Source organism: Canis lupus, chromosome X (genome assembly GCF_048164855.1).
Source record: "Canis lupus baileyi chromosome X, mCanLup2.hap1, whole genome shotgun sequence".
Lineage (NCBI taxonomy): Eukaryota > Metazoa > Chordata > Mammalia > Carnivora > Canidae > Canis > Canis lupus.
The window spans coordinates 72638408-72659078 of record NC_132876.1 but is presented as its reverse complement, the minus strand read 5'-3'; the positions used below and the strand labels follow the sequence as shown (position 1 = coordinate 72659078).

The window sequence follows — 20671 nt, the reverse complement described above, 5'->3', positions numbered from 1 at the left end:
CAAAGTACTTGTAAATACTTTCATTTGAACTTTATAGAAATGTTGTTAGCCACAGAGAATAAAATAGTCATTATTACTCCATTTTGGAGTTGAGGAAAATGAGGCACAGAAAAGTTACTTAAGTTGTCCAAGATTGCACAGTAAGTTAGTGTTTAAATGGAGCTTACAATCCATGCCTCTTTATTTGATTCACTTTGAGTCTGGGTCACTTTTCTCTCACATGGATAGGCCCTCATTTTGGTTTTAGCATGTTTGCAACTTCTATAACAAATAAGGTTAATACTCTTAAAGATAAATGGACAAAGGGTAGAAACAGGAACTTGACAGAAGTAGAAATAGCAATTAAATATAGGAAGATATGCTCAGCTCATCTATTTAAATTGAAATTAAAACAGCAGTGATATTTTTACCTATTAGATGCATAGAATTAAGAATGTGTGTGGAATCCAGTTCTCCCACTGACTGAAAATTGGATGATAGCTAATATGCTAGTCTCTATCAAAAATTGCTATATCTGCACCTTTTGACTCAAAAATTGTATAGGGATTTATCCTATAGAAATATCTGGATAACTTGATGGGATGAGCACTGGGTGTTATTCTATATGTTGGCAAATTGAACACCAATAAAAAATAAATTAAAAAAAGAAATATCTGGATAATTGCAGGAAGACACACACACAAACACACACAGGAAGGAAGAACACAACATAATCTCTGGTTGCAGAACTGTTTAATGTCATAAAAACTTGGAAACAACCTACATATAAATCAAGAGACTATGGAATACTATGGAACTCTACGCCACCGAAATGGAATACTATGCCATCGTTAAAAGCCAATCTTTTGCACTCAAATGAAAAAGTATTCAGATTCATTAAGTGAACAAATGAAATGACAAAATATGGTAATGGTATAATCCCATTCTTGTAAAAATGAAATGCTATCTAGGCCAATACATAGATATATATTTTAGGAATAAAATATGCCTCAAGAAAATATTCCAACCTCTTAACATGATCATATGTAGGAAAATGCTTTTACACATATTTGCAACAAAATATTTGTATCCCTGGGCTTCAGAATCCAAAAATTTTTTTTAATTTTTATTTATTTATGATAGTCACACACAGAGAGAGAGAGAGAGGCAGAGACACAGGCAGAGGGAGAAGCAGGCTCCATGCGCCGGGAGCCCGACATGGGATTCAATCCCGGGTCTCCAGGATCACGCCCTGGGCCAAAGGCAGGCGCCAAACCGCTGTGCCACCCAGGGATCCCAGAATCCAAAATTTTTATGAAGACCATACAAAGAGAGACTAGGGCTCTCCGCTCCTCCCCGCCCGACAGACAGCCGCGTCTTCTGGTGCTGCGCCAGGCGCGTCCCCGAGGCACGATGGTGAAGGTCGGAGTGAACGGATTTGGCCATATTGGGCGCCTGGTCACCAGGGCTGCTTTTAACTCTGGCAAAGTGGATATTGTCGCCATCAATGACCCCTTCATTGATCTCAACTACATGGTGTACATGTTCCAGTATGATTCTACCCACAGCAAATTCCACGGCACAGTCAAGGCTGAGAACGGGAAACTTGTCATCAACGGGAAGTCCATCTCCATCTTCCAGGAGCGAGATCCTGCCAACGTCAAATGGGGTGATGCTGGTGCTGAGTATGTTGTGGAGTCCACTGGGGTCTTCACCACCATGGAGAAGGCTGGGGCTCACTTGAAAGGCGTGGCCAAGAGGGTCATCATCTCTGCTCCTTCTGCTGATGCCCCCATGTTTGTGATGGGCGTGAACCATGAGAAGTATGACAACTCCCTCAAGATTGTCAGCAATGCCTCCTGCACCACCAACTGCTTGGCTCCTCTAGCCAAAGTCATCCATGACCACTTCGGCATCGTGGAGGGCCTCATGACCACCGTCCATGCCATCACTGCCACCCAGAAGACCGTGGAGGGTCCCTCTGGGAAGCTGTGGCGTGACGGCCGAGGGGCTGCCCAGAACATCATCCCTGCTTCCACTGGCGCCGCCAAGGCTGTGGGCAAGGTCATCCCTGAGCTGAACGGGAAGCTCACTGGCATGGCCTTCCGTGTCCCCACCCCCAATGTATCAGTTGTGGATCTGACCTGCCGCCTGGAGAAAGCTGCCAAATATGACGACATCAAGAAGGTAGTGAAGCAGGCATCGGAGGGACCCCTCAAGGGCATCCTGGGCTACACTGAGGACCAGGTGGTCTCCTGTGACTTCAACAGTGACACCCACTCTTCCACCTTCGACGCCGGGGCTGGCATTGCCCTCAATGACCACTTTGTCAAGCTCATTTCCTGGTATGACAATGAATTCGGCTACAGCAACCGGGTGGTGGACCTCATGGTCCACATGGCCTCCAAGGAGTAAGAGCCTCCTGGACCACCAGCCCCAGCAAGAACAAGAGGAAGAGAGAGGCCCTCAGCTGCTGGGGAGTCCCTGCCCCAACTTAATCCCCCAACACACTGAGAATCTCCTGACCTCCAATTTACATCCTAGACCCCAAGGAAGGGGAGGGGCTTGGGGAGCCCTACCTTGTCATGTACCATCAATAAAGTATACTGTACCCAGCCAAAAAAAAAAGAGAGAGACTAGATTTCAGTGATCTCCCACAAAAACTGGGAACACATATCTCCAGTGACTGATATAGCCAGTGGGAAAAGCAAACATAGTCCCTCCAAGTTAAGGAGGAGAAAGACATTTATATTATTAGAAAAGCAAGCTAACTACCTCCCTACTCCTCCCTATGAAGGTACTTTAAATAACACTTTCTGGGAAATGTCATAAACAACCAGATTTAACATGATAATCAATAAAAATATGAATCAACATTTGGGTAGCACTTGGCATACACACACATTATTGCATTCAATTTTCCAAGAATTCTGTCAAGAAAACAGCACAGCTATTTTTATCCACATTTTCCATATGAGGATACTGAAACTCTAAGTGGGCAAGTGACTTGCCCCAATGTCACACAGCTATTTAAGTAACAAAATCAGGACTAGAATTCAAGACTCTGGACATAAAACCCCATGTTTTCTTTGCTATTCACCTCTAGTCAGTGAAATCACTAAATCATTAGTAGTTGTGGCTTCCTTTGGGGAATGAGAGTTGTTAGAGGGAAAGGAGAACAGGCCCATTAGCTTATAGTTTTTAAATAATCACCTTCATCTCCCCTCCAAATCTGCAATTCCAGTTCAGAACCATGTAACGGCATACATATTGAGTCAGGTCCTAGGCAGGAAAGTTTAGTTCTATTGATTGACCTAGGGTAAATCTCTTTTCTTAGCTTCCTATACAATTGGTGATTTTTCTCATTCAGACATTCAGATTATCTGTAATTCCATTCAATCTACATATAGAGGGTAGACTAAACTTCTCGGAATTCTGTTCCAAGTCAAACAATCTGTACTTCTATAAAAATGATTGCCTAATATTAATAACTATCAGTTATTACATGCTCACCATATGCCAGGCAGTGTACTCAACAGTTTACATGTATTATTTCATCTCATTCTCACAACAAAAATATGAAGTAGGTGCTATGATGATCCTCATTTGACTCATGAGGAGAGTGAGACACAGAGATCAAATGACTTGCTCAAGTTTACACAGTTATGAAGTGGCAGACACCAATTATGAACACAGGTAATTTGACTGAGGATCCCATGGTTTGAACCACTGAGCCCACTAGTGTGGGCCATCTCTTCCATTCAAGTCATTTGCCAGAGAAATTATGGGAGATATCTTGCTCAGACAGGATAATATAGCTCCATTAAATAACTTCTCTTTTTTTTAATGTCTGAAAGTCCTTTTCTGAATAGTTGTTTTGAAATCAAGATCAGTTCATCCATTTTACATGAAATTACTGTCTCTATAAGTTTCATTAAGACAAATCTCTCATAGAGAAACTTCTCTGGAAGCAAATATATAATTTTAAGAAATTAAGATGGGAACTAAATTTTGTGCCCCAATCCAACTTTTAGCAACATTGATGTGGGGGAATTTTGACCGTAGCCTTAGTCAATCTATTGGTGTTTCTACCTTCACAGGCAGAACCCACCATGTACAGTGTTGCAGGTTATCCACTGCACAAGAGGGCCTGGTAGTGAGTACAAGGGCTGAAATTCAGCTCTGCCACTTGTCCCATGTGCCCTGGTTTAAGTTGCATCTCTGCAAAAGGCATCTTTTGTTAATTTGTAGAAAGGCGTGGTCTACTCACCAAACCAGTAACTTGAAGAGCTGGGACTGTTTGGGGTGTGAGAGATGGGAAAGAGTGTGAGAGTGAATTTTGCTAATTCACACAAAGTTGCTCCATGAGCTAGCAGCTGCCCTGCTAATAGACCATTACAGGCCATTCTCAGAGCTTTTACATACTTGTTACACTATCTCATCTCTCGGGGCATTGCCCTCTTCTGGAAGACAACTATCTAACCTGATAAATTAATTCCTACTATCAAGTATTAAGTAAGTGAAAAGGAGAATTGTTCTCAGGACTAAACACAGTGAAATGAACATTGGTGAGAAGTACTTGAAATACAAATGACATGAGGAGACTCTAAAACAGGATGTAATTGCTTTAAATCAATACAAGGCTCCTAAATCAGAAAAGTCATATATCAAGAATTTGGAAGTTGTGAGTAAAGGCCAAACCAGTAAGTATTAAGCATCCCTGGAGATGTCAGAGAAGCTTGAAAGCTGAGTATAATTCCACAGAACAAGAATTATTAGAAAGGGGGGACACCGGGGTGGCTCAGCAGTTGAGCGTCTGCCTTCGGCTCAGAGCGTGATCCCAGAGTACTGGGATCGAGTCTCACATCAGGCTCCCTGCATGGAGCCTGCTTCTCCTTCTACCTGTGTCTCTGCCTCTCTCTCTCCGTGTCTCTCATGAATAAATAGATTAAATTTTTTTAAAAAAATAAAAAAGAATTATTAGAAAGGGGAAGAGGGTGTTTTTGATAAACCACAAATGAATTTCCTGATCTCAGGTGAGATCGTTCAATGATCATTAAGGATTTAAAAAAAGAAAAAGTATATATTTGAACAACATTCAGTAAGAACAAGTGATAACAAACCAACCTCATTTGTTTTTGTTTGTGTTTTTAACAAAGGTACCCATGCCAGAGAATGGTGCCTTACTTCAGTAAGGCATTTGGCAAACTCTCTCATGGTAATCTTTTTAGATAGAGGCTACAAGGAAACACTGTTAGGATTCACAACTGAGGGCCAACCCTGAAAGGTGATGAGCAATTAAGTAACATGCTGACATGAATCTGTCTTAAAAGACTTGGCCTTATTCCTTTCACTAACTTAACAAAGATCTGGATGAAAATTAAGAAGATATACTATTCAAATTTGAAGTTATAGATATAGGGAAGGAAAAGCAAATGATCTGGACTTTTTTTAGAGCAGTCCTGATTTCAGATATTGTGGTTCAATGTCTCCAGGCACCAACAAAATAGTCAAAAAATCTCCCAAATTACAATATTTTGGCATCCAAAAGACATCTACTAGACTTCTTATACAAATGAACACAACACAAAATCTCTTTGACAGAATGTGCATGCCAGTTCAAGATTAGGAAAATATCATCATTCATAAGGAACATTATTGTGCCAGCAGGTGTATGGAAAGGAAAAAAAAAAAAAAACAGAGAAGCAGAAGTGCCTACAAGAAAACTGACTCTGCTAGCAGTGATAGGGTAATGTTGGGTGGAGGGAAAACTATGTTGAGTTCTCTGCTTAGAGAAATCATTACTTTTGTTTCTCAAGTTTCCAACCCTTTCTAGGCTGTAAAATCAGAGCTGACAATAATCTTGGACAGTTTACTACATTTAAAGACTTTATTTTAGTCACTGAGGCAGAGGTTGAGAAAAAGGAGGGAAAGAGGTCAGATGTTTGGTGTTGATTAGAGTTGAATAGGCTGATATAAGTCATTCCAAGACTAGAGGGAAATGTGGAAAGAATGAGCTTACGGGTCAGACAAACCCTGATTCACACCCCAGTTCTACCATTTTCTTAAATTGTGTGATCTTGGATAAGTTATATTAACCTTTCTAAGCCTCAATTTCCTAATCTGAAAAATAGCAATGTAAAATAATGCTCATTTAACAGGGTTACTGAATATTGAATAAGATAATGCATATAATGTGTATAACATGATATCTAGCACATATTAAGAACTCAAGAAACAGAATTCTTCTCTTTACCTTATGAATTTGCTTCTTCATCACGTTCTCTTTCCTCAGTGAATGATGTCACTATTCACCTAGTTACTCAAAGCAAAAAACTTGAATATCATACTTAATTTCTCCTTCTCTATTATTACTGTAGCACTGATAAACACACACACACTACACACACGCAATGGATTACTTAGTTCTGAAGTTCTTTTTTTTTATGAGCAATTACCTTTATTTTCAAGTAGGGCAAAAATACACAGGTTCTAGAAAATATCAGATAGTAAACTAATTAAAATCCACAGTAAATTTTTTTATTGGAGTTCAATCTGCCAACATTTAGCATAACACCCAGTGCTCATCCTGCCAAATGCCCCCTTCAGTGCCCATCACCCAGTCACCCCAACCCCCCACCCACCTCCTTTTCACTCATTTTCTCTCCTTTCCCTTTATTCCCTTTCACTAATTTTTATACTCCCCAAATGAATGAGACAATATAATGTTCTTAAGTTCTTTATGCAATTTCTACCTCCTGAATATCTTTCGGATCTATCCACACCTCTTCATTCCAATTGATAAGACCTTAGTCTCAGGCATCATCATCTTTCACCTGGGTCTTGCCATTGCCTCCAAACAAATACATTGCTATTTGTAGTTTTCTCCTACTCTAATCTATTTTTATTTCATACAGCAAAAGTGATTTTCCAATATCCAAAGTTTATCATATCATTCATTTGTTTAAAACATGTCAATGGCTTCCCAACTTCTTTATGACAAAGACCAGTCTCTTCTAAACCATTTTTCAAGGACCTGGCATCACAAATTCCTACTATTTTTTCAGATGTGTCAATTCTGATGTCCCTTCTTCTGAGACACTTTCTCTCATCCAGTTCTTAGCCCAATTGTCAAATTCCTCAGGAAGCCTTTCCTGAATCTCCAAACCAGGTTGACTCTCCTCTTGTTATTTACTGTATGCTTCCAAGGCCCTATTATTCCTCCTTTGCTGCATATTATGCACTTATAATAACAACAAACACTTATATAGCACTTACTGTGTGCCAGGAACTGTTCTAAGCACTTTATATTGTTGTTCAATGTAATTCTCATAACCATCCTGTGAAACAGGTGTTATTTTTACTCCCATTTTTCAGATAAGGAAACTGAAGCACAGAAAAGTTAAGTTATTTACACAAGGTCATACATCTATTTTTTTTGTTTCTTAAATTTAAATTCAACTAATTAACATATAGTGTATTATTAGTTTCAGAGGTAGAGTTTAGTGATTCATCAATCTTATACAACACCCTGTGCTCATTACAATCTAGACCTGGAGATTGGAACCTGGGCAGTCTGGCCCCAGAATCCATGCTTTCAAAGCACTATACATGCTTCCCCTCACTTTTGATAAATTGGTTAATAGCTTATAATTATGTAATTACACTAGAATATAAGCTCAAGGCCTGTGTGATTCTCCCAATGCCCAAGATGGTGCCAGAATCATAGTTAATATTCAATAATTGATTAGATGAATAAGTCAATATTTGTTGAATAAATATTAAAGGAATATATAATACCTATTATTATCATTCTCAAATTCTGACTTAAACATTATCTGCTTTATGAAGTTATCTCTGATTTCACAACCCATGCTGGACAGATTTAGTTGTTACTAACTCTGTGCTCCCAAATTTATTATGTATAATGAGTTTTGCCCAAGAACATGGGGAGTCTTTGAGGACAAAACATGTTTAATTCATGCTTGGATTTCTAATATTCACATCAAGAATATCTAACATATAAAGAAAGAAGTCTTTCATTTAATATAAAAAGAATGTCTAACATACAGTTAGATTAATGAATAGGAAGAAGAAAGGAGTATAGTCATCTAAATAAATGATAGATGACAGTTAAATAGATAATGAACAAATATTATATCACCAAATGAGAATCCAAACATAAATTTAAATCTAATAAGATGAAATTTAAAAGAATAACTGAATGTCCTTAACTGCATGAGATCGCTGAGAGATGATGCTTTACAGCAATACATATTAAAAGACTTAGTGGTTTTAGTTGATTATGGTAAACTCCTTGCTAATCAACAATGTGCTGTTGCCAGCAAACATAATGTGACATTAGCCCACTTCAACAGAGACTGAGTTTCCATGAAGAGGGAGCTGACAGCTACATCTTCTGTGCTAATCTACCCATACCAGCATTACATGCTTAGTTCTTGGTCCTGCCCTCTAAGAAGAAAATTGCATGATTGGGAAGCTACAGTTATTCATAAAAATAGACTTATTTTTGGAAAGCAAATAATCACTGCCTAATTTGTTACTTTTACAAGTTAAGATTTTTATATCTTTTTTCTCTACAATAGCAATAATAATAGCACTCCATAAAGTTTCTATGATGATTAAATGAGATAATGATTATAAAGCACATTTCCCAGTGCCTGACTAACTCTAAAGTTATTAACCACTATTCTGAAGATCAAAAAACGCATGGGCTTTCTGATGACAGTAAGTGATGGCTCTGGGATCTGAACCCAATTCAAAAGTCCTTGGACTTTCCACCAGAACACCCTATCTCCCTGGAAGATATAGACATTTAGAAATCCATTAAGAAGAGGGGGAAGAAGAACACATTCACCTATCCCTCATCCTTCAAATAAATTTACAGCACTTTCAAGAATCACTGCCTTTCATGAGTGAAAATGTCTCTTGAGCAACTGGGAGGTTTTTTGTATTCTGAGAGCATGGGAAGACTATTTCTTGGTCCAGCCACACACACACACACACACACACACACACACACACTTTTATTTTCCCCTCAGTTGACCTGCTGTTTCTCAATATGCTGCAGCTCAGGTTTTGGAAGTGTAAGTCAGTCTTGAGGAATTCTTGGGCTAATATATCTTTCCAATTGATGAATTTAGAGATTATTCAAATCATTGCTAGTCTACACTCTTCAACATATAATGAATTTCTATAGGGTTAATGTTAAGTCCATAAGTACTTGAGACTTCATTAATCTATTCTTTTACTTATTCAACAAACATTAATGATAATATTTAATACACATAGCACCTACTATGTTCTAGGCATCATTTTATGGACTTCACACATATTGACTCATTTACCTTACAACAACCCTAGAGAAAAATACTATTGTTATCCTTCTTTTAAGGCTTTATTTTTTTGGTATATATATATACACACATATATATATTTTACAGTCATGGTATATATATTTTTTTTATAATAAATTTATTTTTTATTGGTGTTCAATTTGCCAACTTACAGAATAACCCCCAGTGCTCATCCTGTCAAGTGCCCCCCTCAGTGCCCATCATGGAGTTCAATTTGCCAACATATAGCATAACATTCAGTGCTCATCCCATCAAGTGCCCCCCTCAGTCCCTGTCACCCAGTCACCCATCCCCCCTGCCCACCTCCCCTTCCACTACCCCTTGTTTCCCAGAATTAGGAGTCTCTCATGTTCTGTCACCCTCTCTGATATTTCCCACTCATTTTCTCTCCTGTTCCCTATAATCCCTTTCACTACTTTTTATATTCCCTGTATGAAGATGTAGTATATATACAATGGAGTATTACTCAGCCATTAGAAACGATGAATACCCACCATTTGATTCAATGTGGATAGAACTGGAGGGTATTATGCTGAATGAAGTAAGCCAATCGGAGAAAGACAAACATTATATGGTTTCATTCATAAGGCTTTATTTTTTTATGTAGGCTCCATACCCAGTGTGGAGCCCAATTCAAAGCTTGAATTCTCAACCCTGAGATCAAGACCTGAGCTGAAATCAAGAGTCAGACACTTAATCAACTGAGGCACCCAGGCACCCCTATTATTATCCTTCTTTTAAAGGTAAGAAAACTTAGGCACCAGATTGGTTATATAAACTGTGTAAGGGCACACAGCTAAGATGAAAACATTTCCTATCTGGCTTTAGTGACTGTACTCAACTACTGTCTCTGTAAACTTCCCCAACTATGCATCAGTCACTAAAATAAATATTGAGCACCCACTATGGGCTTCACACAGTGCTAATTATTACATTAAGAGTAAAAGAAGCCTTAGACAGCATCTTTGTCTTCAAAGATCCTACAGCCTACAAAAGGAGAAAAGACTAACACATATAAAACAACATATATAGATAACAGTGTTACTAGGATACTAGAAATCAGGTTAATCCTGATTGAAAATCATCTGTCCTAATGTCCCTGTAGACCTTTTAAATATGTCATAAATTCAAATATTTTATTATCTAAACTATATCTCTCAAATTACACATCAACTCTTTTTTCCCATATCCAATTTGGCACAGAACTTTGGTGACACACATATGCCCAAATAATCCTGTTCTAACTAATTTGGGGATAAGTTCAAAAGTCACTGCTGAGATTGACCCAGGGAAATATTTCATTAGGAAACATAAAGTGTGTTATTGCTATTTTGCCTGAAATGGGCACCAGGAAATGCCAGAGGCTTCTTAAATATGATTTTTTCCTTCTACTTCCATTTGGCATTCTGTGTAACTCACATATGCCAAATCCTGCAATAGCTGAAAGATCATGACACACCAGGCAAGACCAGATATGGCTGTGCAAACTTTACCGTAAATTACATTCTGGAGCTATTGGGAAATTTAGTCAGAAGAGAACTCTTTTACAATGTAGAATTGTCTATTAAACTATACATTTAGGATATTTTCTGTTTGAAATGTTTAAAACTCAAAGGCATAGATGGTATTTATAAATATTGTCTATTTTCCTAACTATTCCATATTTTAGATTTTATTATCGACTATTTCAGGGATTAGAAGCCTTGAGTCACTGCCTGTTTTCATACATAAAGTTTCATTGGAACACAGCCACATCCATTTCTTTACATATTGTCTCTGGCTGCTTTTGCATTACATCGTCATAGTAGAGTAGTTGAAACAGAAACCAAGTATCCCATAAAGCCTAAAATATTTATTATTGAGCCTTTACAGAAAGAGTTTGCCGATCTCTTGACTATTTCATTAAAAGCTTTATTATAAATCTAACAGTAAAAGGAATTCAGGGTAGAAGAGGTATTAAAAACTTACAAAGGTATATATTCCTCTGATTCTAGGCAGTGCCCACACATACACCTTACAGACTTATTCATATACATGAATTTATGATCTGCTTCCTTCTTTTAAGTTTAGTGCTTAGAGGTACATAGAGGTTTTCTAGTTCAACCACATCTCACCCCCACTCCTATGTTACAAAAGGGATAATGAGGCTTAGAGTGGGGAAGGGACTTGTCCAAAAGCCAACTGTAACAGACTGAACTAAACTCCATATTTCTACTGCTGTTGCCTCAACTTTGTTTTGTATTACATTCTTATATACTGACAGATTCTTTGCATTTAAATGTGAATGGAATTCCTTTCTTAACCATTCTCTTATTTTTGTAACAGGCTTGGTTTCCAGATGAGAAACAAACACCAAGAAAGTCAAAGTGTCCTAGCCAAGATATCAGGGTGAATTAGAGGCAGAGTTGGGACTAATTGCACAGTGCTAACACCTGCAGAGAATGCCAAAAGGTGATATTTGATCCAACCATGATGAAAAGAAACGAGTGCTTCTCTGGGACCCATCATGTTCACAACTGAATGTCCATTTTTCATTTGATGTTAAGAAACTATAGATCTTACTACCCAACCTTGCTTTGTGTCTCCTTATGGACACAAAAAACGGTGGTTCCAAGGCAGCTACTTCTGCCAGGCCTGAGAAAAACAGACAAGGGAAAAGCCTGATGACAATAAGAATTATGGGATGGGACAAAATTACTATTGCTTCGTTTTTCCTAGAGCGAGATATCCATACAGCAAGACAGAAAAAAATGGGCACTTGCATAGTCTCTGATGTATTTGCTTTGGAACTTTGAGTAGGTTTAGTTTGTACGTTATTCAATCCAAAATACTCTTTTACACACACACACACACACACACACACACACACACATGCACACACACACAAGGAGTCCGTGATTTCCTGAAGCCTTTGTCTTTGCTGATGCTAGATTTGTTCTTCCCACAGCCCCTACTTGATCTCATCTCCTTATGGATAAATTTGACCATTTTCCAATGTCATAATGTTAGCTTATATATGAAACCTTCTATATCTCTTGCAACTGGAAGTAAGCTCTGCCTCTTGTGAAGCTTCCCAAGCTCTTTCTTGTAGAATTTTTATATAGCTCTTTCTCATATAATTTTTTTAGCTTTTTCTCATTTATTTATAAGATAGTATCTTGTACAATTAGTTATAAACATTAACTGAAAAATCGATGAGGGACCCCTGGGTGGCTCAGTGGTTGAGCATCTGCCTTTGGTTCAGGTCATGATCCCAGAGTCCCAGGATCAGGTCCCGCATTGGGCTCCTTGCATGGAGCCGGCTTCTCCCTCTGCCTATGTCTCTGCCTCTCTATGTGTGTCTCTCATGAATAAATAAATAAAATCTATAAAAAAAAGAAAAATTGATGATAGTATTTGATCTTATAACAGCTGATACAGTATATAGAACAAGGGTCCCAAGGATTCCCATTTGACAGACAATAAAGTTGAAGTTTTGAGAGATGAAGAGTCACATGTTTGCTATGGGTCAAAAACCAGACCCAAGCTTGGTCATCTGTTTTTCCCTTTTACTCTATCTGGAAGATGAACAGAAATAAGGTTTCTCTCTTCAACATAACATTTGTCAAGATTATCTTAGAGCTCTTTAAATGTTGGAAATACAAATTGAAACTCAAGCAGAAAACCATAGATGTGGATTTAGGAACTTTTCAAGCCAGATTGTGATTTCTCAGAATTATTTTTTATAGTTAGTATCAGGGTTTCATGGCCAGAAAAGAGTCTCAAGGTCATCTAGGACAAACTCGTAAATAGAAAAGATATAAATTAAGACTGATAAAAAGTAAAAGTTGTGTAAGTGCTGGCTGACTCACCTCCCCTTTTCTTCTATATGGACTAAAGCCTGGATAGTACACTCTATGGGAAAAATGACTTCACACCTCCACAAGAGTTAATTGTCTCTTGCTTTACCTTGTTACCTCTCATGCTACTACCTTGTTACCCTAGGGAACAAGCCAAGCAGTACTAGTTTAATTGTCAAGTTTAGAATGAACATTTTCTGATGAAGAACTATGAACCATCAAGAAGCCTTGTGGTCAGGAACTAAACACTGTGCAATTGGCTTCCTAGGGCCCCATTTCCTCTGAGACCTATTTGGAGTTAGAACTTCATCGTTGACAAAAACTAACCTTTACAGCTGTCAGGAAGGAGCCAGGACAGCTGTGAAAAGAGTGATTTTGTTCTGCCCCCTGCACCACTTGAAAGCTATGCCAACATCAGTTTCTAAAACTTTTCCCACCAATGAAAGTACAAAGGGTAGGAGTCATGTGTGCTTTTCACAGGCCTGGCAGAGCCTCGAAGCTTGGCACTTAAGTACTTCTCCTTGTTTCAACATGTACCCTCTATAGATTCAAAGTGAGAATGGCTAGAGGTTAAATATGAGGCACTGGGGTAGTTTTTATTTGCTTGTTTGTCTGTTTTAAATGATCTCTTCTGGCCATAACTTCCTTAGGTTATGCCTAAATGGAAATCACCAACACCTGTTCTCTCTGCAGCATACACTCTGGGAGAGGAGTTTCAGATTTGCAATGTCTTCAGACATGTCTTTAAAATTTTATACCACTTCCTATATTTCCCATGCTAGATGTACTCAAAATTGGGAGTGTATGTTTTCAGAAATGGAGACATGCATAGGGTCAGGGAAGATATGAAACTGCCAGGTTTGGCTATATGATTTGCAGAGCCCAGTATGAAATTAAAATATGAGATATTTTAAATATATATCTCATATTTTAATCTCTATATTATAGAGATTGTGTTAATCTCTATAATATATAGAGATATAATCTCTGTTATATCTCTATATAACAAGGATATATTAAAATATCTCCTTGTTAAAATTATTAAAATTTCTTGATGGGCTTAGAAAATAATTAAGCTAAACACCAGTTACTTCTAATTATGGGGCTCTGTGAGACTGCATGGGTCACATGCTCATGAAGCCATCCCTGTTCCCTGTTTATAGAGAGACCAGAACACATTGATGATTCTCAAATTCAAACTGCCCCTTATCAGAAAACCTGATAAATTGAATGGTTATTAAACTATAACCCCCTATGTGATGATCACATTGTAGAATTCTGCAGAAAGAGAAAATAAAAGTCTCATAATGATGCTAAGGAACCATTCAAAGACTTTACTAGTTTACATGATGACTTTATAGAGACAGAGGAATTGACTAGATGGCCTTTTAAAAGGATACAATTTCTGTGACTCTCACTGATCTTCCCTAAAAAAGTCCAGGCTCTTTCTTGACCAAAATTAACAACCTGTATTGGCTTTTTGCCACTTCACATTTATTCACTGGACCAGTGCATGACTGCTGCTCACATCCCACACAGTTGGGTCAGAGCCTTCACTGGTTAATATTTATAAAAAATACTTTGAAGATGAAATCCTAGGTGGGTAGAGAAAACACTGGGCTTGAATAGAACAGAGAGTTGTTGGGTCTGAGCCTTCTCTCAGAACTGCCACTACCACACAATGTGATCTTTGACAGATTTGCGGTAGCTGAGTGGCTGTACTTTCCTTTTGATGAAATAGCAAAAGCTATATAGCCTTAACATGTGGTAGGATTTTTCCCAGTTCCAATACTGAATGCCTGGGTTGCATTAGAAGAGAAGTGTTGGCTGTTTCATTTCTCTGGCCCTTATACACATACCATACTCTGAAGGTAGTGCTTAGCAAGGGGCCATTTCATATTATTAAGAGAGAAGCATGCTCAGCAATACCTTGTCTGTGGGCTGGCATTTAGACTTTGTCTATACACAGAAACCGGTTTGACTGAAATCTGGAATAAGTAAACAGACACAGGTGGAAAATAATAATCACAGTAGTTTTACACATATATTTTGTTTTTAGGGCTAAATAACTAATTTAATTTATTTTTAAAAGCATTTTCTATTATGTTTTTCTGGTACCATGAAGGCCTTACCTAGAAGTGGAAGTTGTGGAGAAATAAAGAAATTCATTTGGAGCTTATTTTCCCCAGAGCTTCTGAGGGGACTTTTTTAGGTGGTCAATGTTTTTAACTCCACAAACGATATAACTATGGACTGCTTAGAACATTCCTTTTTGCAGTAACATTCTGACAACAAGGAGCTACAGCAGGGTAAGCCAGCTAGGGCTTGGCCTGGGGCTCCAGCCTTAGCCTAAACCTGGGACTGGGAACATCTCCAGTCAATTTGGCTGATCCCACCCTCTGACCTGCCTCCTGAGTGGATTGTGGGCCAGGCTAAACCAGGCCACCTCAACACTTGTGTCAGGGAGCAAGAATAAGGGAGGGAGGATGTTCAACTCCTGGCTTTTAGCTGTGTCTGGCTGACTGCATACTGTTGAAATTTAGCTACCAGCCTCACCTTAACCATAACCAGTTGACTCTCTTAAAATAATCTGATTTCAGGAGCCCCTCAGGCATGGCTTAAGGTTCTTTGTTGACTTTGGCCCTTGGCTCTGGGGCATAGGAGACCTGAATTGATTTGAGAGTCATGGGAACCTAGATAGGCTACCAAAAGCTTCTAATTGATCAATTCTTAGTTCAGTTGAACATGTATTTACAAAGCCAGTAATTCTGTGCCAGGCCAGTACTAAAAACTAGGGGTACAAAGTGGACTGAGGTCTGGTCCCTGCCCTTCAGGAGTTCACAGTCTGTTTACAAAGCCAGAGGAGTAAACAGATCATTTCAATATAATGTGATTAATGATAGGCAAAGGATGAGAACTTTATGTCTTGAAAGCACTGAAGAGAAGCACCCGAGCCAGCCTAGGGGCATCAGGGGAAACTTCCTGGAGGAGGGGTCAACAGGTAGTGTTTAAAGGAGTTAGTTTGGGGTAAACCAGTGAGAAATAAGTGTCAAAGAATGAAAAAGAGCAAATGGGAAGGAGTCTAACAGCACTCTATGCTCAAGAAACTATGAAGAGTCAGGAAAATCAAAATTTAAAATACAAGAGTTGTGATGGGGAGAAATGAGAGTAGAAAGGGAGGTAGATAGAGAAGTAGTCATGGGAGTTCGAGATGACATATTAAGGAGATTATCACATATCCTAAAGCCATTGGGGAGCCTTAAGAGTCTTAAGCAGGTAAGATTGGTCAATTGAAAGATCGCTTGGAGTGCAGTGAATATATGAATGAATAAATGAATCTACATCATACTTCTATTTTAAAATGTGCAAATGTTTTTTCCAGAAGCCTACAGAATACAGTCAGAATTCATTGGTTTTATTCTCTTCTAGCTGCTTCAACCTAAACTTACATTCTCAACTCACTCCATTCTCTAGCCACAGATAAAATTTACAATTCTCTACTCATTTAAAGCTCATGCAATTCCCTGTTCCTAATTAGTCCCTTTCTCCTTCCCTTCCTTGACAAATCCATAATAATTTTTTGAGAACAAGATCAATTATCATTTTCTCTGAGAAGCCATCCCTTACTCCTAATTATTATTCCTGTCTTCTAATAGCACCCTGTTCATGCCTTATAGTTTTTATCACACAGTGTTGTAACATCTTTGATTCCCTAAATATTCCCCATTTGACATAAGCTTCTTGAAAACAAAGAGATACATTTATTTCTACATCACTAACACTTCACATAACAATAAATAAAAGTTGGTTAAAATAATCTAAGAATCAACTGGTTGAAATATAAGGTTGAAATCAGACCACTTTAGTCATTTTGGTACTGGAAGAGTTTAATTGTGGAATGTAGTAGAAAGAGCACAAATCAAGCTGAAGAGTAGGGGGTGAGACATGATTTGACACTCTAGACCATGTCCTGCCATTGACTTACTGCAGTCAGTACTGTGCCCTAATGTCTCAAGCTATACATTACTCCAACTAATCTCCTAAAAGGTTATCAATTTCTCTCTCATCCCAGATCCAATTCTTTAGGATTATATTATTCGTATTGTCCATATTCCTATCTCCTAGAGGTGTATAGATGATATAGCAAGGGTATATATGAAGCACTTGTCTAAAAGAAAAAAAAATACCAAGTCCCTGTGATAGATGAATACTAGGAAAGGTCTCTAAGAGACACTTAACAGAACTCCTCACTCAGAATGGAAATCTTTCCATCTCTCTCTCTCTCTCTCTCTCTCTCTCTCTCATTCTCTCATATTTAAAGAATGGGGAATGGTGACATTTAGAGTTGCATTGCTTTGACTCTGCCGAGACCTAATAGCCCATTGCAGCTAATACAAATATTTCACAAAGTGAGCCTCTCAAGTTAAATTCCATAGGATACATACTCATTCATTGGCAGCTTTTATACCCCAAGAGATCTGCTGTCAGATATTAAAGGGGTAATGGATATTAAGGAGGGCACTTGTTATGACGAGCACTGGGGGTTGTATGTAAGTAATGAATCATTTGATTCTACACCTGAAACTAAAGTTACACTATATGTTAACTAACGGGAATTTAAATAAAAACTTGGAAAAATGGTGTTTCCCTGAATTTTGCTGTAAAGCCAAAGCTACAATAACACAAACCAGGTAAGAAAAATAAAGTAATTAAACACATTAACAGGATGTTTCCTACCTGCCTGGCAGCAAAGGAGGAAAGCTTTACAACATCTACAAAAAGATGGCTAATACAATGTATCAGTCAGTGAATAATTTGCATTTTTAAAATAATATGAAGATAGAACCCAGGTTCTTTTCTGATTCCTTTATCACTATTTCCAAAGTTCTATAGCCTTGGCTTATTTGTTCTTCCAAGGTTGGCTGAGACAAGAGACATAAGTGTCAGGGTTTCAGGACAGAGAATGAAAATTAATCATAACAATTTAAAATGATAGCACTTGCATAGAACTTTTTGGGGGGCATGGATATTTTTTTTTATTTTTTTTATTGGAGTTCAATTTGCCAACAGATAGCATAACACCCAATGCTCATCCAGCCAAATACCCGCCTCAGTGCCCATCACCCAGTCACCCCAACCCCCTGCCCACCGCCCTTTCCATTATCCCTTGTTTGTTTCCCACAGTTAGGTGTCTCTCCTATTTTGTGACCCTCACTGATATTTTCACTCATTTTCTCTCCTTTTCCTTTATTCCCTTTCATTAATTTTTATATTCCCCAAATGAATGAGAGCATATGTTTGTCCTCCGATTGACTTATTTCACTCAGCATAATACCCTCCAGTTCCACCAAAACAAAGCAAATGGTAGGTATTTGTCATTTCTAATGGCTGAAAAACATTCCATTGTATACATAGAGCACATCTCCTTTATCCATTCATCGTTCGATGGACACCGAGGATCCTTCCACAGTTTGAGTATTGTGGACATTGCTGCTATAAACATAGAGGTACAGGTGTCCCGGCGTTTCACTGCATCTGTATCTTTGGGGTAAATCCCCAGCGGTGAAATTGCTGGGTGGTAGGGCAGATCTATTTTTAACTCTTTGGGGAACCTCCACACAGTTTTCCAGAGTGCTGTACCAGTTCACATTCCCACCAACAGTGCAAGGGGGTTGCCCTTTCTCCACATCCTCTCCAACCTTTGTGGTTTCCGGTCTTGTTAATTTTCCCCATTCTCACTGGTGTGAGGTGGTATCACATTGTGGTTTTGATTTGTATTTCCCTGATGGCAAGTGATGCGGAGCATTTTCTCATGTGCCTATTGGCCATGTCTATGTCTTCCTCTGTGAAATTTCTGTTCATGTCTTTTGCCCATTTCATGATTCGATTGCTTGTTTCTTTGCTGTTGAGTTTAATAAGTTCTTTATAGATCTTGGAAACTAGCCCTTTATCTGATAGGTGATTTGCAAATATCTTCTCCCATTCTGTAGGCTGTCTTTTAGTTTTGTTGATTGTTTCTTTTGCTGTGCAGAAGCTTTTTATCTTGATGAAGTCCCAATAATTCATTTTTGCTTTTGTTTCCCTTACCTTCATAGATGTATCTTGCAAGAAGTTGCTGTGGCTAAGTTCAAAAAGGGTGTTGCCTGTGTTCTTCTCTAGGATTTTGATGGAATCTTGTCTCATATTTAGATATTTCATCCATTTTGAGTTTATCTTTGTGTATGGTGTCAGAGAATGGTCCAGTTTCATTCTTCTGCATGTGGCTGTCCTATTTTCCCAGCACCATTTATTGAAGAGACTGTCTTTTTTCCAGTATATAGTCTTTCCTGCTTTGTTGAATATTACTTGACCATAAACTTGAGGGTCCACTTCTGGTTTCTCTACTCTGTTCCATTGATCTATGTGTCTGTTTTTGTGCAAGTAGCACACTGTCTTGATGATCACAACTTTGTAGTACAACCTGAAATCTGGCATTCTGATGCCCTCGGCTCTGGTTTTCTTTTTCCATATTCTCCTGGCTATTTGCGGTCTTTTCTGATTCCACACAAATCTTAAGATGATTTGTTCCAACTCTCTGAAGAAAGTCCATGGTATCTTGATAGGGATTGCATTAAATGTGTATATTGCCCTGGGCAATATTGACATTTTCACACTATTAATTCTTCCAATCCATGAGTATGGAATATTTTTTCTATCTCGTTGTGTCTTCCTCAATTTCTTTCAGAAGTGTTGATGGTTTTTAGGGTATAGATTCTTTACCTATTTGGTTAGGTTTATTCCTAGGTATCTTGTACTTTTGGGTGCAATTGTCAATGGGATTGACTCCTTAATTTCTCTTTCTTCAGTCTCATTGTTAGTGTATAGAAATGCCACTGATTCCTGGGCATTGATTTTTCTATCCTGCCACACTGTCGAATTGCTGTATGAGTTCTAGCAATCTTGGGGTGGAGTCTTTTGGGGTTTCTCTGTCCAGTATCATGTCATCTGCGAAGAGGGAGAGTTTGAATTCTTCTTTGCCAATTTGAATGCCTTTTATTTCTTTTTGTTGCCTGATTGCTGAGGCTAGGACTTCTAGTACTATATTGACTAGCAGTGGTGAGGGTGGACATCCCTGTTGTGTTCCTGATCTTCAGGGAAAGGCTCCCAGTGTTTCTCCATTGAGAATGAGATTTGCTGTGGGCTTTTTGTAGATGGCTTTTAAGATGTTGAGGAATGTTCCCTCTATCCCTACACTCTGAAGAGTTTTGATTGGGAATGGATGCTGTCTTTTGTCAAATGCTTTCTCTGCATCTATTGAGAGGATCATATGGTTCTTGTTTTTTCTCTTGTTGATATGATCTATCACACTGATTGCTTTATGAGTCTGAACCAGCCTTGCATCCTGGTGATAAATCCCACTTGGCCATGGTGAATAATCTTCTTAATGTACTGTTGAATCCTATTGGCTAGTATCTTTCTGAGAATTTTTGCATCTGC

The 20671-nt window shown here is 38.4% G+C and overlaps 1 protein-coding gene across 1 annotated transcript; it reads left to right on the top strand.

The window, feature by feature from the left end:
- The first annotated feature begins 1321 nt into the window (after positions 1 to 1321).
- On the top strand, positions 1322 to 2607 carry LOC140628762 (glyceraldehyde-3-phosphate dehydrogenase-like). The gene has a single exon (XM_072818271.1). The coding sequence runs from the start codon at positions 1393 to 1395 to the stop codon at positions 2392 to 2394; it is 1002 nt and encodes a 333-aa protein (XP_072674372.1). The 5' UTR covers positions 1322 to 1392; the 3' UTR covers positions 2395 to 2607.
- The last annotated feature ends 18064 nt before the right edge of the window (positions 2608 to 20671 follow it).

Excerpts from the sequence above, each read along its gene's own strand:
- LOC140628762 (XM_072818271.1), top strand. The coding sequence starts at position 1,393 with ATGGTGAAGGTCGGAGTGAACGGATTTGGCCATATTGGGCGCCTGGTC.